General features: G+C 36.6%; 2 protein-coding genes across 2 annotated transcripts in view; both read right to left on the reverse strand.

Annotated features, from left to right (window-relative positions):
- Nucleotides 1-3,958, reverse strand: part of rock2a (rho-associated, coiled-coil containing protein kinase 2a) — a 58,598-nt gene extending 54,640 nt beyond the window's left edge. The window contains exon 1 of the mRNA XM_055169469.2: nucleotides 3,078-3,958. Within this exon, the coding sequence (XP_055025444.2) occupies nucleotides 3,078-3,176 (99 nt within the window). The 5' untranslated portion in view covers nucleotides 3,177-3,958. The remainder of the gene's footprint in view (nucleotides 1-3,077) is intronic.
- Nucleotides 3,959-5,216: 1,258 nt separating this feature from the next.
- Nucleotides 5,217-26,110, reverse strand: part of cimip5 (ciliary microtubule inner protein 5) — a 66,678-nt gene continuing 45,784 nt past the window's right edge. The window contains exons 4-9 of the mRNA XM_073873397.1: nucleotides 24,475-24,618; nucleotides 10,932-11,758; nucleotides 7,135-7,352; nucleotides 6,795-7,041; nucleotides 6,385-6,424; nucleotides 5,217-6,071 (exon numbers count right to left, since the gene is read on the reverse strand). Coding sequence (XP_073729498.1) covers nucleotides 5,874-6,071; nucleotides 6,385-6,424; nucleotides 6,795-7,027 — 471 coding nt within the window. The 5' untranslated portion in view covers nucleotides 7,028-7,041; nucleotides 7,135-7,352; nucleotides 10,932-11,758; nucleotides 24,475-24,618 and the 3' untranslated portion in view covers nucleotides 5,217-5,873. The remainder of the gene's footprint in view (nucleotides 6,072-6,384; nucleotides 6,425-6,794; nucleotides 7,042-7,134; nucleotides 7,353-10,931; nucleotides 11,759-24,474; nucleotides 24,619-26,110) is intronic.

A 26,110-nucleotide genomic window follows, 5' to 3' on the forward strand; every position in this document is an offset into this window, starting at 1 on the left:
CATTGCACAGTAAACATAGGAAGAATTCCTTCTGAAAATTACCTGGAAAATTCCAAAAATTCCTTAATTCATTTGGCATCACATTGGCGCACACACACTAGCCGAATAGTGAATAACCTCAGGGTGAAATGCTTGGTTTAAAGACCCGAAAACAATCGCATTATGCTGGATGCATTACGCATAACTCACAGTAATCAGATTGAGCTGGAGTTAATGACAAGTTAAATGAGTTCATAAGCAGGTTAGATAAAAGCAAGCGGGTGAAAGGCAGACAAGGAGGCAGAAACAGATAGAGTTTGGACAGGAAAGGTGGTGGCAATTATTCCACTTATTGTAAGTCCAGACCAAGCATGGTTATGTCATAATGCTGTATTTTCTAGAAGTGACTCAGATCACCTTATTACAGCTAAACACACACAGAGCTATCTCCTGCCTTGAGCTACACCAGAAAACGACTTGAGCTATAAATGGCAGAAAGAGAGAGAGACCAACAGAGATGTTTGCGGCCTGCTCACTCTCCCACCCACTGCTTCCCACTTCTCTCTGCTCATCTCCTTCTCAGGAAACACACATTCTTAAACTGTGGAAAAAAACTCTCAGTTTGTTACCAACACAGTAAGAATGGACAGAACACAACACACTATCTCAGAGTGGTTCATCTAATGTCAGCCCATTGACAGTCTGATGAATATTATTTAGATTTCTGGCGGTTTCCCAGACAGGGCCTAAGCCTAGTCCCAGACTAACTTAAAGGACAAGTTCGGTATTTTACACTTAAAGCCCTGTTTTTAGATTGTTTATGATGAAATAGAACGGTTTTGACTGAAATTTGGACATATGATGCTGGCCCGAGAATTTATGGTTTCTGCGGTATCTGCCCCCACCTCTACAATGGCTGCATAGGTGCACTGGAACAATCCTTCCTAAAATGCACTAAACTTTCGTTTTCAAAGACGTGAAACTCACCGAGTGGTCAGGGGTGTTCACTGATATGCTCACACAAAAATCGTTGCAAAAGATGCTTTCCAACAGGTGTTTTAAACTTGTGGACCTATTTTTCCAAATGCCTCACACCCGTACATTCTTCGTTGAGAGCTTGAATAATAGACACTCCAGCCCAGTTGGTGGCGATAATCCGCCTTTGCAAATTGCAAGAATACAAACAACTCCATTTCCGTTCACGGCGCGAAGTAATACCGTACCTCACAGCACAACTATTACAAGTCAATGGAGTTGGACAAAACTACGATAAAACCTGTTGGAAAGCGTCTTTTGCAGCGATTTTTGTGTGAGCGTGTCAGTGAACACCCCTGACCACTCGGTGAGTTTCACGTCTTTGTAAACGAAAGTTTAATGCATTTTTGGAAGGATTGTTCCAGTGCTCCTATGCAGCCATTGTAGAGGTGGGGGGTGATACAACAAACACCCGAAAATTCTCGGGCCAGCATCATATGTTCAAATTTCAGTCAAAACCGTTCTATTTCATAATAAACAATCTGAAAACAGGGTTTTAAGTGTAAAGTACCAAACTTGTCCTTTACATGTTAGTGACGTCTTGACCGAAAACAACTTGCTCTGTCATATCTTAAAATATTTCAGTGGCTAAAGATGCACACCAGTAATGTTTATTTATAAATTATGCTTTTAAAATGACTTAAATATCATAATTGAACTAAGGCCTAGTCCTGGCTTAAGCTAATCCTCATTAACTTTCAAACAGATCCGCCTTAAATGCTTCTTCCCGAAGACTTTACTTATTACAGGTAGTTATTATTTCACACACTGTGCATCTGCTATCAAACATGCACATTTTAAAAACATGCTATTTTGCTAGTTAAGTCCAATATGTTTGACAACATCACATAAATATCGGCATTATATCAGTCAATCACTAACACTGACTTTACAATAATTACTGTTTTCCGAATAGGCTGTGTATAATAACTACCTGATACTAACTTTTTAAAAACATTTCGTATTTCTAAATCAACAAAATATTTTGCATTTAGTAGCACCTCAAAAAGAGGTTATTTTAGATTCAGCTATTTCGTCTCTTCATAAAAGTACAGGTCAAAAACAAGCACACCCACACCTCTACATCAACTGACCAGCTAACCAAATGGCAGATTTGCCACTGACAGCTATAATGATGAGATGTGTGCATGTTTGCACACACAGAGAAACAAAAGCAGTGCCATTGAACAATTAACCATGTTTTAACTATAGTAACCTTCGTTTTTATTTTTTGTAACCACAAATTTACTATGGTCTCATCCTAAAAACCACAGTTCAACCATGGTATTTGCAGTCAAACTCATTTTTGCCTACACTTTTACTATAATAAAACCATCCCAAACAAAAGTGTACTGCAGTATGTTTTAGCTGTAGTGTGTTACAGTAATACTACACATTGTTAATGTACGCTAAAGTATTATGTGTTATTAGTGAATTGTTAAACTGAAGCAAACACTGTAGTATACTGCAATATTTACTATGGTAAAATTCAAAAACACTATTATATCTAGAAAACTAGCTACAGTTTATTATAGTAAATATTAAAGTATACTATACTATGGTATTTTTTTATGGAGAGATGGTCAAATGACTTTACCTGCACGAGCATGCCCGTTAATAGCAGTGTCCCTTTCCAGAACCAAACAACCCAGTAACAGCAGGAAGGGGGAATTACGAAATTGTCATGTTGCAGGCCAAGAATATTACTATATTTGGTGTGAGGCTACAGATGAAGTCAGAACTTGACGCAGCACAGTTATTCAAATATGGCAAGTCTACAGAAAACAGTTTTTTAATAGATGAATAAGTCTTCTGCTTATCCAAGACTAGTTGACAGGGAGTCAAAGAGCAGGGTGCGATGCTTATGTCTAAACATCTTATGAAATAAGACATCCACATGCCGACGAATCATGACACATTGTATTTGACATTAAGATAACGATGCAGTGCAACATTTGTAACATAAACTAACACGTCCATTGCTTCAAAGCAACACTGCAGTTGCTATTTCTTCTTCCCAGGCAACGGAGCTTTGAGGTGCATTAAACATTCATGAAACTTACCAGCAAACTTTCCAAGTTGATCGCAGACCGCGGGTCTTTGATCATGGCTTCCAGCTTTCTCAGCCGGTTTTCCATCCTTCTCTCCGCTCCCAGCGACATTTTTCTCTTCTCCTGGCGCCAGGCTGAGCGATGAAGAGCGATCTGCCCAACTTTTCTGGTTCACATGAAATATACAAGACCTTCGTTCAAGTTGTCGAGCGGTGGCCGTGGGCCTAGACAGCCTCGGACTCGCCGCCCTCCAAAAAAGATCCCCGGACTTGTCCAGAATAAAGCGGAAAAAATAATCCAATGGGAGCAGCGGAGGTTTTCCCAAACCTCCCTCGAGCAGTTTATAAAGTGAATTTGTAAAAAACCGATCGCTTTCAAACTTTCCAACACATCGTGACAGAGTTGTACCGTACAGTCAATGGCGCGATAAAGTTTTAATTTTTAGACGCTTCAACAGCAGGGCGTTTTCTGGGCGCCCCTCTCCTCCCGCCTCTCACCCCTCTCTTCTCTCCTCCCCTCCTCCTGTCTCCCCTATTCTCCCCCTCTCCTCTCCTGGCTGATCCTGACTTCAAATCTTCCCAGTTCATAAACAACCCAGCAGCTTTTCAAAAGTGAGAATCTGTTGAGTTTAGCAGATCACAAACTCCAAACGCATTCCTGCAACACGCCAGCGCGTTTTATTCGATCCTGTACAAGGATTTCCGTATAAATTGGATTATTTTAAGTTCCTCGCAAGCGTTTTCCAAAGCATGTGTGTCCGCATCTCGTCAGTAGACTCGATAGATCCGTCTGCCGCTATTGCGGATCCGTTCCTCAATATTCCAGCTCAAGTTTGTGACTCTGACATCAACACGACGACAGCAGCAGCGGTCTTTACCCATAAGCCTCTCTTCTCTCAGTCTCGCCCACGAGCGGCAGACACCGGAGAATAGGTGTGTTCGACTTTTATGAGGCGCTGCGCAGACTTAGCGACATATGGCATCACAATACCGCGAGAGCGCTTTGAAAGATGTCAATTTTGTGTTGCACTCGCGATACCTTGAAGCCATACTCCAACCGGTCTGCGCAGCACCGCATAGAATCGAACACACCTAATGTAAATAATCTCATGTCGATTGTGTTCTGACTACCAACGACATAATAAAATCTTTATCACATTTTCTTGCAACAAAGAGCGCAAACACTGAAGCAATGGAATATTTTAATCTAAGAATTTAAAGTTTAATTTTTATCAAAAAATATAAATGTGAATGTTAAATTATTTATTAAATTATGATATGGACGATTTTTTGTTTTTTTTTAAAAAGTGGCCCTTTGCCAGCCTCAAATCATCCTGAATTCAGTCAGATTTTGGAGCAAAAGTGCACGAGGAGAATAAATTAAGGGGCAATAACATCCTAATAAAAAGTGTAACAGTGACCTCTTGTGGAGGTAACTAATGCTGCCGATGAACACATTTTGTCCACTAGAGGACGCGTTTTCCATATAAGTTTTTTCAAATGGATATAATAGACACATTTAGGGATAGTAGGGAAAAATTAGAGGATTTACATGTTGTGGCAAAACGTGTGAGCATTTTCCCTGCCGTGATGGACAAGTTAATGTGTAGTAGGTTAAAACTTACAGGATATTATAAAGACAAATATGTAACAGTATGTGACACATGTAAGCTTTTTTTTTTTTACTAAACAAGGGAATACCATACATGAGAGCAGGCCTATCATCTGTCAGCCAGTATGTTTTTCCACTCACAATGGATAGTTTTAGACAAAAATTAAACCCAAAAACTTTTGTATCAACAAATTATTTTAACCCCTTTTTTAGTAAACTGCAGTAAAAAATGACATCAACTAGCTGAACCAAGGACAAAACAAGTAGACAAATTAAGCAATTGGATGAAAACTAAGCACACATTTTTTACAAAAATCTACAATATTCAAATATTCTGTTAATTATTGCTAGAAATATTGTATGAAATACATGAAAACAAACATAAGTCTTGTGATTTCATTTTCTAAATATAGCAGTCATGAAACTAACCTTTAACTTCTAATACAACTTTACAAGAATAATAATGTATTAAACTAATTTTAATCTAAATATAAACACATTCAAGCACTCTTCAATATAACACACACAATATATGTTTGTTTAAAAAGAAAATAACTTTATTTAAATTTAATTTGGCAAGATTTTACACATAAATGTAAATGGTATTGGCAAAAAATGTCTCCATTAGTTACTGCTATTTGTAAACTTTTAAAAAATGTACACAGCTTTGTTTTTATAATAACATAACTAACACAACTAACACACCAAATGCATACAAGCATACACAATGACTTATGCATTTATACATTAAAAAAGCTTGAATTTGACGTTCCCATAAAAAACTCACAATGCAAATAGCCTTTTTTAATAGAAAATTCTTAACTCCATCAATCACCATACAGAACTCTGAAAGATGCATTAATGACAACACAAAATGTTATTTAGCCACCCCAAAAATACCCACTAACACACTGCCAAGCATCAAAAAAACATACATACAATATACAACCAAATATTTAGAAGTTGGCAGAAAAGATTTGGTCTGTCCAAAAATGTAGTAGCCTATACCAAAATATATCATCATGAAAACTGCTGTATAACAAAACATCACCCACTAAAGCATCAAAATGAGCAAAGTTTGTCTAAGCATATGGGTGGAGGCAGGAAAACAAACAGAAAGTCCCAAGAGAAGATTTCTAGAGAATGGAAAAAATATATGTTAGAACATTAGAGAGTATTCCTTAACAGATCCTAAACTTAGCAGGGTTGCATCTCTGGATTCCTTTTGGACTTTCGGTGGTTTGCTGTCAGGGTTATCAGTTTGTCCATACGAATCAGCTCCTTGCCCAGCTCAGTGTACAATCCACTGCCAAACATTTGGTTACTGGTATTTGGGACTCTATCTGAATACAAAGACACAGAGGTGGGGAGAGGAGTTTCTGTACGCGGATGACCCTGTGTGAGCAGCAATTGAAAAAATGAACAAAAACAACATATGGGTTTCATAATTAAGCAGTTTAATTCAGTTTGGTTATATGCACAGTACACATACTACAACTTGCAGTGAAGTGCAGGTAATGAATGCCATTGGTTTGCTGCATTGACATTTACAACAAAATATTGCCTCTGAAATATCATTTTGGCATCTTTAATTTAGTTCCCTCTCTGTTTAGTTGGACATTTTAAATGTATCATCCTTAAACATGTTATAAGAATAACATATCACTGACAATATTTGGTTGTCATCACTGATAAGAGAGAAAGTTACCATCTGGTCAAAGTTCTTCAGAAAACTCCAGTTCTTCTCCCTGTTGTAAAACAACCATTAAGCATTTTTACAACACAATATGCCATACTATCTCTAGATCGTGCAAGGCAAATCATTGTTTAGATTAGAAACGAAACAGTGATCGTTTGCGATAAAAGACGTCAAAGCTTTATGATTGTTTGTATACAGTAACCACGGCTTTATAATGTACTTTACTGTGTAAAGAACAGGAGCCGCGTAACGCACACCATCCAGGGGGCACCTGGTCAAATACCATCCGTATCAAATAACGGGGCAAACAATGGCACAGTTCAGTGGTGAAAGAGAAGATTTGTAACTTAACTCGAGTGAAAGTCGGGGACAAGTAGGCCATTGCAGTTATAATAAATTAAATAAAATTCGTTTCTTACCATTCCTTTACGCCGGTGCGCTCGGTGCGCACAAACTCTCTCCAGATCTGGTCCTGCTTTACCGGATCTCGTGTATCATCGTGTTGCGCAGGAGTTTCACTGGTGTTTCGTGTCCTAACTGCTGATTGTCTAAACACTGAGACAGAGGACTGAGATACGAGAGGGCCGTTGGGTCGGTCAGGTAAACGATATCCAGCCGAAGTTGCGCGCCGCATGTTCCCTGTCCTATCCATCACTTACAGAAGATCTGTGTGAATAAATGCAAACGCACATTTAATGTAACCCACTGTAAAATTGTTTGTAGCTAAGAAACATTAAGTATAGGCGTAAATTCAATGACGTTTAAGCTTTCCCCCTCTGCTCTGAGGCGCATGAAAGTGTCGGGCGCGCCAATTCCCAGCAATCACGACGCAAGAGCTGCTGGCAGCAGCAGCAGCAGCCCGGTTGCGCGGAGATTCGTTGTCTTGTTTACGCGGGCCGTTTCCCCGGAAACATCCAGGCGATTCAAGGATGTCCTCTTAAAAACTTTTGGTAATTCACAAGAAGGCTGGACAACCGCTGCAACAATGAGAACAAAGTATGATCACAAAAGCTAGTGAGTGACAGTATGGTGACAAACAAACAATACAGGCAACGCGTTTATATATAATTACTGTTAATCTCAGTAACTTTATGATGCTGCTCACAGACACACGTTATCATATGATGATATTTCATTGCCTCTCATGTAATTTTTTTAAGGTTTGGACCAGACGTCCTAAAAGCTATGAGCAATTATTTATTATTGCAGGGTTCAATTAGAAATGTATACAAACTGGGAATAACATTGCGAAACTCCCACAGAGATCAGAGGTTAGTAATTCATGCAAACAAATACCAACTTTGTTTGTGATAAAAGCTTTAACCATTATTGACTTTAATGAATAGGGTAATGTTTCTGTTAGCATAAATATTATTTAATCAAGTTCATATCATCATATAGCATCAAGAGTGGGCACTGTCTGTGAAGATGTTATGTAGATGTTTCAATCCTTTTTAATATTTGAATATTTTTACATTTATCCGTGTTTCTATGCCATACTTTGTATCTTTGTTTATGTCCTCAAGGGGGCGATATACTGCATATTAAGCGTCTTCCAGCATGGACTGAAAGGAGCAGCAGCAGGTTGATAAATCGCACAAATTAAATTGAAAAAATCCATAATTAAACTAGCAGATTTAACCCAACTTCATAATTATAAATGTGTTGTATAATTAAATGAATAGAATTATCAAATGCATTTTACTGGTATATTTTCAAAATGCAGATCTTTCTCTTTTGCGCTGTGGGCTGAAAATAATGTTAAATAATTTAAACAAGTCCAGTAAAGTCTGTGATTTACTGTGACAGGAACATCTGACTATAGCTTTTGGGGTGCAGATGATTTTGTACCTGCAGTGAAGTCCAGTATTGAATACAGAAAAAACATCTCAGAAAAAATCAGAAAGAGAACATTTTACCAAATATTTATGATTAATCTATTTTAACAGTAACTTTGAAGAAAAACTTTGTATTTCATAATTAATAGGACCATCATTTAGTGAATAGTCTATAGTTTAGTAATTGTCACTTGAAATTAAATGGTTCAGATGAAGGTTTTTGAAGAGCGTGCTTGTTGCTTTTTTTCAAACACACATGCAGGATTTGCCACTGAATCATACAAACTATCCCATTATCTTACTGATGATGATGTGTATTTCAAATGATAAAGGTCATTCCTAAGTTCCCAAGACTTTGTTTGAATGTGTTGGCCTTTTGACTTTTATTCATGTTTTAACTTTGAACTCTAGTGCTAAAATGTACAGAGAGAGACTGACATTGTTATCACCTAACTTCAGGAAAGTGCAAAAATATTCAAGATTTAATAAAATTTTACTTAATTAGCATTTTTCTTGTTTTCCAGTATAGTATCTGAATATTATACTGAACATTTATCTTGAAACAAGGTTACTTGTTAATTAAATGTTTAAAAATTCTTATACCTCATTAACTTTACCTTTAGTCAAATGTTTGCAAGAAAATATTGCCAGTTTAAGAAATAAACATAATTGAAGATATATTCCCTGAAGGTCATAATAGTTTATGGTCAAATACAGGCTGTACAGCCAGACTCTTCTTTAAACACCCTCCATTTTTATTTGCAAGAGCTTCGGGGAGCACTCGTCTCAACCCATTTTTAGACAGGACTTACTCATAACCTCAAATCAATAATTTCTTTTTACTGTGAACGCGTTTAATGAAACGATTAGAGACTATTTTTCCTAGATATCCAACTCCTGAGACGCAACACCCACACACGTCTTCCCATCAGCCTAAAGTGACAAAATTGTTGAGAAAGGTGAACTTCAAGAGAGTAAAGAGAGATTGTTCCTCTGAATTTAATCATAGAAGCACAAATTAAGGCTGGATTTACAAATGTAAAACCTTTATGGTCTTAGTTATTTACACTATGACAGATTCATATATTTGTCAGGAGAGTCTGTGTACTGCCAAATAAGTATTTCCTAGACTCAAAGGACCTCCTACACAATCACAATGTAACTTTACACTCTTAAAAATAAGGGTGCTGTAGAGTTCCATAAAAAAGAGATGCCATTGAAGAACTATGTTTACCCAAATAACCATTAAGTCAAAAGGCTCTTAAAATAATTATTGTATTACATTTTTATTATCAGTTAAACCTTTCACATAACAATGCATTAAAAGTGTGTGTGTGTGTGTGTGTGTGTGTGTGTGTGTGTGTGTGTGTGTGTGTGTGTGTGTGTGTGTGTGTGTGTGTGTGTGTGTGTGTGTGTGTGTGTGTGTGCCTGAGAAATGTTCACTGGCATGAGAAATTGTGTGTGGGGGTGTTTGGAGAGAGATGCGCTTTCTTTTGTATCATTAATATCTCAGATATTTTAATTAAAACAATACACCCAGGGCAAACCTGACACCTGACATAACCAGAAATATTCTACATCTTAATATCCTATATGACAATCATAAAGCAATAATATACATATCGGTTGATATTATCAATCTGGGTCCCACTATCTTTACTTTCTGTGTACATACATAAGAATACATTTGATACATTGTAAATATTGTGCACATATGTGACCCTGGACCACAAAACCAGTCTTAAGTAGCACGGGTATATTTGCAGCAAAGGACAAAAATTCATTGAATGGGTTAAAATGAAATCATTAGAATATTAAGTAAATATCATGTTCCATAAAGATATTTAGTAAATTTCCTATTATAAATATATCAAAATTACTTTTGTGGGTGAATGAAGTTGTACTCATTTTTTGGCACCATTAGATATTTAATTAGTTTTATCTCAGCTAAATATTGACCTATTCTAACAAACATATTTATTCAGCTATCATATGATGTATAAATCTCAATTTTGTTTTTTGTGGACCAGGGTTAAGAGTTAGGGATTGGGGCAAGAGTATTTACATGAAGAAACTTATAAATATACAGCATGTATGTGTACAATAGTTACAGCATATTAATTTGTCTTATATATATAAATAGATATTATAGACGGTTTCATCGGACGCACGTGATACACGTCTGGATCCGAACCTTACTTCCGGTTTCGTTTTTTTAATGGTCTGACTTGCTAAACTGATCTCTTGAACAAATGCCTCGTCGAAAATAGCAAATGTTTTGGTTTTCTAGGTAATCTATGCGTTGTTTATTTTGCTTGTTATATAAATAAACTACGTTTAAAGAACTTTGTTGTAATTTATTCTTAGCGGACTTTACCGGAAGTTACGTGCGGATCGCGACAGCCGCTTGTTTATGTTTTTACTGCTGAAACCGTCTATAGTGAAAGGCACAATAAATGGTCCCAAGCTGTCACCCTTTAAAAAGTTCCTATATGTACCATTTAGGGACAGTATTTAACTTTTGGTACCAATATGCAGCTGCAAAGGTGCATAAGGTACCGCCTCAGTGACATGTGGCTAGCCACCATTTTTTTATTGTGAATGTGTGATTGTGAATTATTGTCCTGCAGGTTTTTGTTTAAAGGGTGATCATGTCTGACAGCAGGCAGCACTCTTAACTAAATAACAATAATTAAATAAATCCTAAAGATCACCTACTTGTAACCACTTAGAAGGAGAACCACTTAGATGCAAAAGATCATTCGCAAAAACACCTCTAATGCTTTTAAGTTGTTGATCACGTGGGTGTTGAACAGCGGTGGGTTCTCTCTTTATCCGCTTAAAGACCACAGAAGCACATCTGGAGGACGTGTTGTTCCTCACCGCTCTCATTATAGACACACAGTCTTAATATAAAACACCTCAGAACAGACAGTGAGAAAAATGAGAGACAGACAACTGAAAATGAATGGAAACTTCTGGAGTTCCTTCCCCATTCCCCATCATTTCCACCTGATCACAGGTCAGCCTACTGAAAGAGTGTGCTGACAGGCCTATCATTAAATTTACCTCATTTTAAATCACTGATCTGGAACCTGTGATAAAAGTAAATTGGAAAATGGGTTTCAGTGGAGCAAACAAAACTGCATTTAATGTCAAGAATATAAAATTGAAAGTACTGTCACTGTATCAAATATTTTGTTGATTGAAATTTCACATCAAATGTTTAAACAATAACCAAATAATGATATTTGGCTTCCTATCACAATTTGGGCAGAACTGCACAGCAGTGGCTCAGTGGGTAGCACTGTTGTGTCACAGCAAGAAGATCCCGGTTCGGGCTCCGGCTAGGTCAGTTGGCCTTTCTGTGTGGAGTTTGCATGTTCTCCCAGTGTCAGCAAGGGATTCCTCTGGGTATTCCGGTTTCCTCCCACAGGTCAAAAACATGCAAGTTTGGTGAATTGGAGATACCAAATTGCCCTTTCTCCAACCTGTGTGTGAATCAACTTGTGGATTAACCAGTTCTTGCCATTGATGCTGGAATGCTGTGAAGAAATAAGAAAAAAAATATAAAAATTTCAAATCTTCCTTGTTTTTTATGAAATCTAGACTATGATGAAAGTGCAAAAAAAGGGTGGCACAAATCCCCTGGCAATCAAGATCTCACTTGACTAGAAATCACTTGTCTTTTTTTAGCAGCAGGAAAGCTTTTTCACTTTTAATCTCTGATGGAGCCCATCACTGAAGGCTTCCAAGCAGAATGTGTGTAAGCAAATAACAAGGTCTATTCGAGAAACAGTTACTTTCACAGATTAAAAGAATATCTTCTGATCTAAATGATTTGTTCATCAATCTGAGTCAACTCACTGATTTGGTGACTGCATAAATAATTCATGTAAATGTGTAGCAGTTAACAGCTCACTGGAGGGGAACATTTTACATGAACATCAATTTAATTACAATCTGTTTCTCAAACAAAGCCACGTTGTGAATTTAGAAAAACTATGAGAATACACCCCCTGACAAAAGTCTTGTCACTTATCTATTTTGTAGAAACACCTGCTATTAACCTGACTTTTAATTAATCAATTGGTGTTAGAAATAGCTCATATGAAAAGCTAAAACCCGCCCAAATGATGTTTAATGCAATGAAATGAATTAGTTATACTAAAAAATTGTATCATTTAATCAAGACAGAGTGGACAAAAGTTTTGTCGCCTATACAGAAATTGAACAAATTTACTGCAAATACAAAAATATTTCAGCAAATTAAGTAGTGGTGCTGTGAGATTCAAATTTAATATCTTGTATGACTTCCATGAGTATGAAGGACTGCATCCATGCGGTTTGGCAATGATTCATACAATGTATTGATGAAGTCATCAGGAATAGCAAAGAAAGCAGTCTTGCATGCCTCCCAGAGTTCATCAATATTCTTTGGTTTCGTCTTCCATGCTTCCTCTTTCATCCTACCCTACATAAGCTCAATGATGTTCATGTCTGGTGACTGGGCTGGCCAATCCTGGAGCATCTTGATCTTCTTCGCCTTGAGGAACCGTGATGTGGAGATGGAAGTATGTGATGGAGCACCATCCTGCTGCAGAATTTGGCCTCTTTAATGGTTGGGAATATAAGAGGTAGCTAAGATTTCTTGGTATTTTAGACTATTGATGTTGCCTTCCACCCTGCAGATCTCTCGCACACCCCCATACTGGATGTAACCAGACCATGATTTTTCCGCCACCAAATTTCACTGTTATCTGGATGAATCTCGGATCCATGCGGGCTCCAGTAGGTCTCCTGCAATATATAACAACAGAAGATTCATCTGAAAAATCCACCTTCTGCTTTTCCAGCGTCCATCCTTTTAGCAGGCTGTGGGCCTTTTGTTTAGTGCTGGCTTCTGGGCACTGAATCGACCATGGAGGCCATTTCGAGACAAAATCTGACAAACTGTTCTGGTTGACACGGGGACTTCAAGTGACCATGCCTTGTGGAGCTCTGCTGCAGTGGAAAATGGGCTGGCCTTGGATTTTCGAGCCAACAAACGGTCCTCTCGAGCAGTTGTCTTGCGGGTCTGCCTGACCTGGGCTTGTCAAAAACGTCTCCAGTCTCTTCAAATCTTTTTTTATCCTCTGTACTTGACTCCGAGACACACTGAAGGTGTCTGCCACATCAGCAGTGGATCTGGTCTTCAGCCTCTTGATAATCAAAACTTTAGTCTCAGGGTGAATCTTAGGCAAGAGGTCTAGTTGCAGTTGATGTGAAGGTCTAGTGTACTAGGGGTCTTTTTATACACACCTGAGACCTAATTGATCCATTATTAGTCACAGATGAACCTTATGACAAGGCGACAAGACTTATGTCTTTGCAAAAATTGACTCAATGGGATACTTTTTGACAGTTTCGTTTGGCACTGAAACATTATTAGAAAAGCTGTTGGGATTAAAATGAGCCATTTCTTGAAAACAAATCTTGATTAGAAATATATTTTAGTGGCACTTTAGGTCAATTTGTACACAATTGACAAGTTATTTGCATTACTTTTATGAAACATGGTGCTTTTTGGACAGCCCTGGTCCTCATTTACCATCATTATATGGAAATAAAGTGGTCACATTTCATTTTTTTGTGATTTACAAAAGAAAATGCAGAGGACTGACATGAGTAAAATGTGAATAAATTATTTATTTTAAATCAAATTCTTAGTGGTGTAGTACTCGAGTCTGGTCTCGGACTCGAGACCGGTCTAGAGACCAATTTCTGCTTTCTCGGACTCGTCTCGGACTTGCTCCTTCAAAGACTCGGCCTTGACTCGGTATCGGACAACCACAGTGGGAGGAGAAGGACTCGTAATTTCAGACCGAGTCCTCGAGACCAAAGCATTTCTTTAATGTTCATATAAAAAACCACACAACACATAACAATAATAATAAAATGCAATGTTGACAGGCATTATTTGAAAATGACATCTCATGGTGCAATGCAAAGATACTGCCATCAGAGCCATTTATTTATCTCTAGAAAAATAGGCAGAAGATGATGCATGTGGTAGGGATTTTTTAAATAATACTAATAGTAAAAGCATAGTCCATATTAAGATGTTGAGACTGCTCCTCTAAACAATTCCCAATCTAGCTTAGTCTGTATGCCTAACTGTTGATTATTAACTGAGGTGATATTAAAGGTGCAGTGTGTAATTTTTAGAAGGATCTCTTGACAGAAATGCAAAATAATATACAAAACTATATTATCAGGGGTGTATAAAGACCTTATATTATGAATTGTTATGTTTTTATTACCTTAAAATGAGATGTTTTTTTCTATATACACTGAGGGTCCCCTTACATGGAAGTCGCCATTTTGTGCAGCCATGTTTCTACAGAAGCCCTTAACGGACAAACTTTTTTTTTACTAAGTTGTCCCTGACGATGACAAGTTTGTCCCGTGGGGCTAACGTAGCTTCTCTATGCGTTTCAAAATTTAGGGGTGAGCAGTGGACTAAGCCATTGGTTGCAATGCGCAACCTTACCACTAGATGCCAAAAAAAATGTACAAACTGCACCTTTAAATCATGAATATGAAAACTGACATGGTTTTATGGTCTTGACTCCTAAATGACTCGGTCTCGACTCTGACTTGCTTCCTCAAAGACTCGGTCTTGACTCGGACTCGACTGTATTTGAAAAGCAACTGACTCGTTCTCAACCCTTCAAAGACTCGGAGTCAGCATAGGCGGTCTGGTCCCCATCACTACAATTTGATTTCAATTTCATTTAATATTAAATTTAGTTGCCCAGATTTCAGACATCGAGAAAGTGGGTCATTTATGCAATCGAAATAATGCGAGAGCAATCAAACACTTTTATCCAAAGTGACTTACAGTGCATTACAAAGTATCAATTTCTTTTCATCATTACGAGTATTCCCTGGGGATCAAACCCAATGACCTTGCACCGCTACCAATTAAGCTCCATGATCACATCATTCCATCTTCTTCAATTTTCTAAGATTTTCTTCCCACTCACAAGATGGGGGCTTCTTCCACACAAGACACTGACCCTGACTGATGCTAATGAATCTGGGAAGGCCTCCTCGGTTATTTTTTTCGGCAAAATGGTCTCTCAGGGTTGCAATCCGTTGACCCAGTAAAGCTGTTATATAATTGCTATTTTTCTCTGCATTTTCTCCACTAAGAGATGGAGGCATAATGACTGTAATTATCCTGCCGCACAACAGACAAAACGGGCGAGCGCCTGCTGCCCGCCTGGCTGGGAAGATGGTGAAACCTCATCACTATTTACCGATGCATCTTACTTATTTTTACTGGACGGCTGTTTCATTCTGTCCTTTTCTCGTTTCAAAGACAATGCAATGCCAATGTATATAATATATATTTGTTCATGCGCTCATTTAAGCCCTGTTTGTTTACATGAAAGGGGTCTAATGGGTTAGATGTTGAAGTGTGTTTGTGATAAAGTAATGGGGTGGCACAATGGGCAGCACTGGTTCTTGAGATAAATATAGCAATAGAAGCTGGTATGGTATTTAAAAAGAAAATAAATTATTACCCAAACCCAACACTAACAATAATGCCAGGCGACAATGGTTTAAAAATAAATCTTGAAAAAAGGGTATAAACCAATACTTAAAGTGACATCCTAACGCAAACACCAAATCTAACCCTAAACAGAAGCGCCAATGGTTTGAAAATAGTACAAAACAGTTAAGTAACAAATACGTGACAGAAAAACGTGTCAGTGACAGTGTCACAGAAAAGACTCACAAATTTACGTGACTATATATACATAATTTGTGATACAGAGGTAGGCCTATGAGATTTATGCTGTTATAGCCAAAGGGCTTATAGCCAGTGTGATAAGAAATTGAGAATGATTTAAAATGTATTCTTAATATAAGAATTTGCTTTAGAAATCAGAAATAAATATACAGATTTAAACTTTTTGAACTGAACTGAATTAGTACAGTATTTGTATAGCTCAACAGGTCCATTGCATAACATGCTGATAAAATGTATAGCTTGAATGTATGTCATTTTGGATAAAAGTGCCTGCCATATCCATAAATGTAAATAACCTTTGCAGTTAAATTTAGCCTCTGCTTCAAGCTTTGCCTTAGATACGACTGATTGACCATTTAATTACACAGGCCACTCTTTGTATTCAGCATTTATGGGCTTTTACATGCTTGAAGACAGTAATTAAATAACAGCATGAGAGAAAGAGAGAGACAGAGAGAGAAATTTAAATGAGGATGATAGCATCACATTTAAAAAAACAACAACAGTACAAGTGCATCATTTATTTTAAGGAGATTGTGAACGTGTGCATTGAGTTTTAGCTCCTTATTTTCCTCCTAACGCCTCAAGTTACTTCAAGCGACAGGAAGCTCGAGCATACGACTCGGTAACCAAGCAACAACATACCAACCACGCTCTAAAATTAGGGAAGTGGTGACGTCAAGGCGATCAAAACAAAATCATGAGAACATTAAAATGCACACGTATCAGCAAGGAGAACATTCAGATTGACCGCAGCCAGTTTTCAATCAACATCATGTACCTCCATAATTTTCCAACAAAAAGGACAAAAATAGATCTTCTGTAGTGCTGCACGGCACCTCACAAAAGAAATACCAACCGAATAGTCACAAAGGGAAAGCCACTGTTTTATTTTTGTAAATTGGCAATCAGATATTGCACCACTCCTGGAACAAACAAGGTTTAATCTTCTGTTTCAAATTGCTGTAATTACTGTGTTAATCTATCCAAATGAGATCCGCTCAGAGTGTTTGCTTTGTTAAACATTCAACAGTAAAATCAAAATACTAGTCTCTACATGATGGTTTTATCTAAATCTCAGGTAAAAGCTGGGACTCACTTTGTCCATTCTGAATATAAAACTGTTTGTCATGTTTTTCTCTAGTCCCTTTATACCCAGTAAAGCTTACACTGTAAAAAAAATAATATGCTGACTTTACTTAAAAATATAGTGCATCATTTTTGCATCCACTTTTTTAAAACAAGTTTTACATGGAATTTTAAGCAATTGCATAAATAGATGCAAAAAGTAAATCCAGCCTTTATTTTTTTAAGTGTTTTTTTTATGTTGCGGTCTCAAGAAATAGAAAGCAACAACAAAAACAGATCAACAAATGTATATTGTACAACACCATTCAGTTTGTTGCCATCACAGTGTCTGACAATCCTTTACAGTACGTGGGATTATAAAATATCTTCATATTCAAAGCCAGTGGCGGCCGGTGACTTCTTTTATCGAGGGCGCACAATGCGAAGTTCGTGACAACATGTATGTAATTTTAAAATATGTGTTCTGCACGTCGAGTGAACCTATGTGCATCACGTGTCCCGTCAAAACAAGTGCCCGCTGCAGACGCGTCCAAAGGCTTTATGATTAAAGAGATGCTCGTGTTACTCGCATAATCTCATGTGTAATCAGAGTTTACTGTTAAGGGAGTGTCTTGCATGTATTTTGTGAACATGAGCGTCTCTTTTATCATAAACGGTTTTGACGCGTGTGCAGCAGGCACTCACCCTAACAAAACACGTGATGCACATGGTTCACACGACGCAACAAACACATATTTTGAAAACACAAGCAACACACATGACACTCTGAACACTTGAATTTGCACCGCTCGGATGAGCAGTCACGAGCCGTCACTGTTCAAAGCTCTGATTGGGAATTTGGCATTGTACATGAGAAAGTCTGCACCTTTAAAACTTCTGCACATTTAAAAATAAAGGTGCTATAAAAGCACTTTTCTTCGCAATGATGCCACAGAAAAAAAACATTTTTGGTTCCTCAAAGAACCATATTTTTTTAAAGAAGAACCTTACCTTAGTTACCTTTATAAGGAACATTTCCACTACAAATAACATTTTACCCGCTCTCACAGGTCAGCCGATCAACTGCTCCTACACTGAAAAAATTATTAATTGAATTTAATCAATTTTTTAAGGTAAGTGGTTGCAATCAATTTATTTAAGCTACACTTAAACAAAAAAGATTATTAAAGTAAAATAAAATATAAAACTTTTGTTTAAATGTAGCTTAAATAAATTGATTGCAACCACTTACCTTAAAATTTTTTTAGTAAATTCAATCATTTTCTTTCAGTGTAAGTGTGCTTAAAACAAAGCGCAAGCTAAAACGGGTTTGGGCTTTTGCGGTATAGCGGCTCCTAAATTGTGGAACGAGTTACCTTTACACATCAGGCAGGCATCGTCATTACCGGTTTTTAAGTCTCTTCTTAAAACCCACCTGTATGCATTGGCCTTTGAAAACTGAAATTAACAATTAATGTGTGGTTATACAGATGGTATTTGGTCTTTGTATGGTGTGTTAATGTTATTGTACTTGCATTGTTATAAGTCTTGTGTGTTTTGTGAGTGTATTAGTTGTTACATATATTTATTTAATATTGTTTTTATTGTACAGCACTTTGTGTCCACTGTGGATTTTAAAACGCTCTATAAATAAATGTTGTTTGCTTGCATGCTTATGTACGGAAGCCGAGAGAGGACATGCACTATTATTATTTTTGCTTGCTTGTTTTCTCGTGATCACGACTTAATTTCTCGTGATCTCGAGATAACAAAAGTTGTTTTCTCGTGATCACAACTTAATTTCTCGTTATCTCGAGATAACAAAAGTTGTTTTCTCTTGATCACGACTTAATTTCTCGTTATCTCGAGATAACAAAGGTGGTTTTTTCGTGATCTCGAGATAACAAAAGTTGTTTTCTCGTGATCACGACTTAATTTTCTCATGATCTCGAGAAAACAAAAGTTGTTTTCTCGTTATCCTGACATGATAATCCAAATGTCATAATGTAATTTCCTGTCAATATAATATTGAGTATATTTTGAAGTGGACTGCTAATGTATATGAGTTGGGGTCTTCGCCGTAACCACACGTGTAGCTGTGTAGACTTAATAAATAAATAAAGTTGGACGGTTCATGTTCGTGAATTTAGGGACCATCTCTAAAGTAATAGTGTACACGTTTCTATCTTCAATAGTATTTAACAGTTTATTTAAATAAATATCAACAATCTAAAAAGTGTGCATTATAGCTGACAACCACATAAACACGTGGGTTTTGTGACTGTTGACTTTCAGTCATTCCATTTAAATGCTGTTAAAAGTAGAAACGTGTATTGAGTAACTCAAAGACGGTCCCTAAATTCACCACTGTAAAATTGTAAATATTGACATCTAATTCCGCTTGAGCGAATCTTTGATCCAAGTAAAATCTCGTTTGTTCATCAATGCTAATTTAGCAAAATATGCTTTTGCTGTTTACAAACAAAACATCGAGTACACGTAAGCTTTAATCCCATCACAAAAATACAACTTTTGTTATGTCGAGATCACGAGAAAACAACTTTTGTTATCTCGAGATAACGAGAAATTAAGTCATGATCACGAGAAAACAAGCAAGCAAAAATAATAATAGTGCATGGCCTCTCTCGGCTTCCGTACTTATGAGTTCCTAATTAGTTGCATTATATGCATGTTGTTAATCTGTCATGATCACAGACTGACAATTTAGCGTTAGAGAGCCAATGAAATGACTTTCCATTCCCAAAATTTTCAGACGGCAAAATTATGGCAAAAATTGCATGCTGTGCAAGCCACATTCACAGATGGTTTAGCTGCCTAGTCTGACATTTTACCCAGTATGTGATCCAAAGTACATTGTAGCAGTTTGACCTAGACCCTTTATAATAACTCACAGTGGATAGAAAAGTGCTCTGCTGTACTTTACCTCAAAAAATCCAAGTGTTTTTTGGACTGTATTGATCACACAATACCCATAAATGCCAAGTCTAAAGTCCTAACGGTTGGATATCATATTCAGGATTCGCAAGGTAAAAGCGCTAAGTAAAACCAGATGGCCACTAAAAGAGTTTTTCTATATTAAGAAAAGAATGAATGTAATGTGTGTGTCTCCACCATTATGTGTGTCTCCATAGAAAATCAAACTGGTTGAGCATGTGTGTTGTGATGGTCAGATTTGAGGATAGGGGATAATTATAAGTCTGTTAAAAACAATAAAGTGTATAAAATGAGTTGGCAGATGGTTTAATAGTTAGAGAGAGTCGGGCTTGTAACCTGAAGATGACTGGTTCAGTGTCACAACCAGCAGGTTGCTTTGGGGTGCCCTTGAACAAGGCACCTTATCCCCAATTGCTCCCCGGGCACTGCAGTACTACTGTAGCTGCCCACTGGTCCAATTGTGAGTGTTAACTTCTCACTGGGATGGGTTAAATGCAGAGGTCATTTTAACTTTCACATGAGATAAGTAATAGTTAAACATATGTGTGCATCTGTGTGTGCCCTTGACTCAGGCCCTTGACTCTCCCACTCTTTAGCTTTCTCTCTCTCTTTCTCTAAAGTTAATCCCTTTAGAGTTATCACCTTCACACCAGACCCTGCTCGGCTCCCGGCTCTGCACAGAAGGAATCTCTCCCAAGACCCAGAACAAACAGATTCACTCACAAGAGAGAGCAAACGATGCTCAGTCAGAGGACCGAAGGATGATGGAAAAGAAACCATGAAAAGATAAAGGTTATTCTGAGGAAGAGAAAAAGATTTTTTGATGTGCTGCTTGGCGAACTGGTTAAGCATATAATGTGATTTTAAAGGACATTTAAGGACTTGTTCAAGTAGTAATTACTATAAAGATCATTTACTCAATTTGTTGGCAAGTTTTTGCACTCAGGTTTTTTAAGTAAATTTCACACTTGTGAAATTAAGTAAAATTTACTTAAAATTTTTTTTATTTAAATTAACAAAGTACATTCTAAAAACAAACTGTGCTAAATAGCACTAAAAGTGGTTCTTGGCTCGTAATCATAGAGGGACCATTTGTAGTCCTATATAGCACCTATGAATCACATATGAAGAACCATTAGGGGGTCATATAGCACCACTGTAGCACCACATATGGTTCTACATAGCACTATATGGTTCTACATCGTTGCTACACTAATTTTCACGGTGAAATCCGTGTCATGTTTTGTGCATGTTCCGATTACGTCACCTGGACAATTCATTGATTCCTCATCACACCTGCACATCATTAGTCTGTCTGTATTTATACCCCTGTTTGTGTTGTACTCAATTGCCGGATGATTGTCGCTGATGTCATGTTTGTTTCCAGTGTTTCAGTCGTTGTTCTTACCTGCCCGTGTTGTTCCTCATGTTTGATTTCATGTGATTTATATTAAATGTTACCCTTTCGTGTGAACCCTGCGTTTGTGTCCTTACTCGTGTTCCCGATTGTGACAAAAAAAGTCTGTAGAAATTACAGTGTTATTGCAGCTGGGTTGCCAGTAACTTACCATAGATTTAAATGTATGTTATTTACTGGCAACACTTTGTTCAAAGCTAAATGAACATTAAACATTTACAAGTCTCCGTCTTTACAGAGTAAAACCTAAACAACAGCATCAAGCAAAACATTCTGGGAAACAAAATCTGAAGCAAAAAACAGAAAAAAGTTGATGATGATTTCTGGTTCCCAGAATGCTTTGCATGAGGCTGTTATTGTATTTTGTATTTATTATGTAAGATAAAGACTTGTTAATATTTAAAATGTATTTACCTTTGAACAAACTCTTGCCAGTAAATAACATAAATTTAAATCTACGGTAAGTTACCGGCAACCCAGCTGCAATAACACTGTAATTTCTACAGATTTTTTTACAGTGTACACAGGTACTTCATCAGTGCTATATGGGACCTAAAATGGTATCTCTATGATTACAAGCCAAGAACCACTTTTAGTGTGTTTGTCAATGAAGACGAAGATAAAGCAGGTGTTTGGGGAATTAATTAAAACAAATGACAATATTCTCTAAAACGTGACAGATCCATGATGGTAACTGGTAACCACCATCAGAAAAATAATGAAATATGTGAAAAATTATACAGTACATCTCTTATTGGCAAAGAAACATTTGGCTGTCTCACACACCTCAGGCAATTTAAAAAATGAGAGTGAGTGAGTCAGATATTTGTGAGTATTTTAAAGTATAAAAAGATGACCTTTAGACTTATTTAAGAATCTGACTGAAGCTTAAATAAACATCTCTTATCCAACACAAGAAAAATACTTTTTCAATGCAACGTCTATCAATACAGTACATGAACTGTTTTCCTAGAAATAAATTGAGTTTACATTTGGCATCCAATTTGAGTTTAATGTTTAAAACCTTGAAGGAACAAACACAACATCTTTCATGACTATAATAGATTTAGATAGGCAGAAAATCTGATCTATACACATACAGTTTTATTAATTTTATGGTTTTTGTACAACTACTAATGTCTTTTTAAGCACCCCTAACAGGTAAAAAACAAAATGTCTTTTGCTTAGTTCTTGGCCTTAATAGGCTGCAGTGTGGATTACTCTAAAAATACTTTAATCATCATTAAAAACTTTTAATAACTAACCTGTTGAGTCTCAATATAGTTATTATTTATGGGACACTCTGATAAAATATAAATACTGGAGTTTTGGAGTGGTTTATAAAAGACTAAAAATCCTTTCGCCAGACTGTACTCGTGCTAATCTACAGTCTGAAATTGTGTCTTAAGCCTCTCATCTCTCAATATTTCAAAAGAAGCCCTATAAATATTACACTTTGTTTGCATGTCCTGAAAATGCTTTTTTCTTGCAGAGGTTGCGTATAATAGGCAAACTGCTTATTAAGATGTGTACTGTTTACAATTACAGATTTATTTATTTATTACAGAATATTCCAGAAGCCTATTTCTAAGGAAAACTCCCAAAGACAGATCCTGGGATACTTTTGGACACTTTAGTCGGCAGCACATTAAACTTTAATGAGAAACGTCTTCAGAGAGTGCTCTAGGTTAACCCCGTCATGCAGTAAAGAGACCATCTGCATTTCTATTTGATGTTTTCTTTAGTACTTGTTTTTATTTCAGGCCTATTTTAATTCATTTAAACCGTAAAATGCTCCCATTGGAAGGAGGATCTAAAAAAGGAAATTTATAAATTACGAAATTATCTATTTGCAATTCATCTAAATTTTAAGTTTAGATTTCTTGGTAACACTTTACGACAATGTTGTTTTGTTAACATTAGTAAGCATTTATTAATTCTTAATGTTATACATATGTAATGGCATTGCAATTGTTTTTTGTTGGTTCATTGTGCCCTAACTTATGTTAACAACTTATGATATAAAAAAATTATTAGTAAATGCTGAAATTACATAAAGTAAGATCAATTAATGCTGAAGAAGTATTGTTCATTGTTAGTAATGTAACTAATGCAATCTTATCGTAAAGTGTTAAAGGTCAGATCTCTTATGAATTTTAAAGCAAATATATACATTATATGTCTACCTCAAACAGATCTTAGATTAAAACAGATTATTGTGCACTGATGGCCATGATCATACAGTTGCTTAAAATTATAATACAGAAATATATATTATTATAAATCATAAATATAAAAAAATAATACTTTTTGTATTAGCTGCAACATAATCTCACGACAACTCGAGTTTTAGTCACAAAGGAATGTGTTTAATTTATTTGTGTCCATGGTACAAAATTCAGCATTTTTGCCTGGAGCACGAATGTCTTTTTCGTGTCAGTCGCACAAATCTATAGTTTTTTTTAATGTCCGTGGCACGACTTTCTTTTTCGTGTCATTTTATGTATTGTTTTCTCATTTTGGGGTTAGATTTGGGGTTTGGGTATATGTCTAAAAATGTAACAGAAAGTGATTCTTACCCCAACCCCAAGTGACATTTGTAAGATAATATAAAAAAAGAGAGAAAATAATACATAAAAAGCCACAACAAAGAAAGTCGTGCCACGGACACAAAAAGGAAACCCGTGCGACCGACACGAAAAAGACATCCATGCCCAAAGGCAAAAAAAGCAGAACTTCATGTCATGGACAAAAACAAATTGATAAAATTTTTCTTGACTATAACACGACTTGCCGTGAGATGTTTTTGTAATGTCTACGGTCTACTTCATGATTTACTCATCTGCCACAATAATATGATTTTTCAATTTTCTATATTCTGATTCATTACATTTATTACCAATTACTATAAAATTCTTAGAGGTTGATAGCTAATCAGAAACTTATTTAACATTGTTAGAAACAGATAAACATCTGAACATGGAAACACTTTTTATAAAAACTGACAAAAATGTCTTCACCTTTATCCCTCCTCGCGACCATCACAGCATCCAGTGACGTGTATAATCACTCCAAAATGGCGTTGTCCAGGCAACAAACCCCCCAACCCTTGTCTCTTCTGCCATGCATGCGTGTTTTTTTGTAAAGAGCTGTTATTTAAAGCCCTGGAACAAAAGGGAAAAACAGGAGGCAGTCATAACGGACCGTCTGCACTTTCTACATCCAGCCTCAAGAGTGTTGCGGTTTTAAAAAAATGGTTGACACACTTTACTTCTGACTCTCTTGTACTGTCTTTTAAATCCATCTCCTGGATACTCATTTTTTATAATTTCAGATCTAGCATCAGTGAATCAGCATGTGATTCATTCAGGATACTCATGCAGGAGACCTCACAATACAGTCATCAGGTAACTGCCTCCCACACACAGGTGAAAGACTCTGCTGTATCTCTCTCTTTGCCTGTCTATCTACCTGTCAGACCAAGCAAACACCCGAACAGAAAAGCCATGAATGCCAGTAAGTTTATTTATATGGAGTACAGAAATAGAACGAGAATATGGTTCACACAAAAATAAAAAATCTGTCATAAATTACTCTAAAACCTTCATGTTGTTCCAAACTTCTGACTAGTTGTTTTTTGTATATAGAATATCCTGACAGCTCCTTTACATATAAGGAAAGTAAATAAGGAGTAAATGGGGCTGTCAAGGTAAAAAAGGACATATTCTACCCCTCTGCAAAGATTTGATATCATTAAAAAGTTGCATTAATGTCATTTCATAACATATTTTTATTAAAAGACATTTATTGATAAAGAAATAGTAAGTTGATCTGGACTTCATAATATGCAAATTTTGCAAAAGTCTTGCAGAAACCTTATAGTTGCTGTCTGACTGCATTAAGCTCAAGTCAAATGTGTTTACTGGGATAAACAAACACTTTAAAACTCAGTGTGTGACAGCATTTCTACTATTTTACCTCTGGTGACAAAGAATGTGTTTCCTTTCCGTCTCCTTTGCTTAATGATCACTTTATGGGCTGTACACACTGGTCGTTTTCTCTTAAATTATTCTGACCTTGAACGCAGCACTGTAGGCGTGCAACACACTGAGATCTCATTTAAAGTTCCCCTAAACGGTCATTTTCTCTGAAGAGTTTGTTTTTCTAGCTATTGTTTTACAAAGTCCAGCCCTTAGACTATAAGAATGCATTGATGTAGCACAGTTAAAGTTCATGGTATACTCTTAAGAATGCTTAACTGTGTTTGTATCGATCCATCCATGTTGGCATGCTTCCCCTCACTTACGCTGTAATTTGTGTTGTCAGGGGCAAATCAATTTTAATGCAGGAAAAGACACCTTAATCACAACAATGAACTTCAGATATAGATACCGATCAGTCTCATGAGCTGAGTAAGATAGAGAGGTTCGAGATAACATTAGTATATAGTCATGAGAAGGTCTGATACAGTAGTGGAAGTGACTTTTAATAAGAGAATAAAAAATAAAACAATATTTTGTAATGTTTACGCTTACATAAAGGAAAATATTCTGTCAGTGGAGTATTAAACAAAAAGAGATGGTTGTTGATTAAGCAAATTTAAATACATGTATAAATAAGAGGCAAAGATGATGTCCAAAATATATATTTCCCGGA

Source organism: Misgurnus anguillicaudatus, chromosome 11, assembly GCF_027580225.2.
Source record: "Misgurnus anguillicaudatus chromosome 11, ASM2758022v2, whole genome shotgun sequence".
Classification (NCBI taxonomy): Eukaryota; Metazoa; Chordata; class Actinopteri; order Cypriniformes; family Cobitidae; genus Misgurnus; species Misgurnus anguillicaudatus.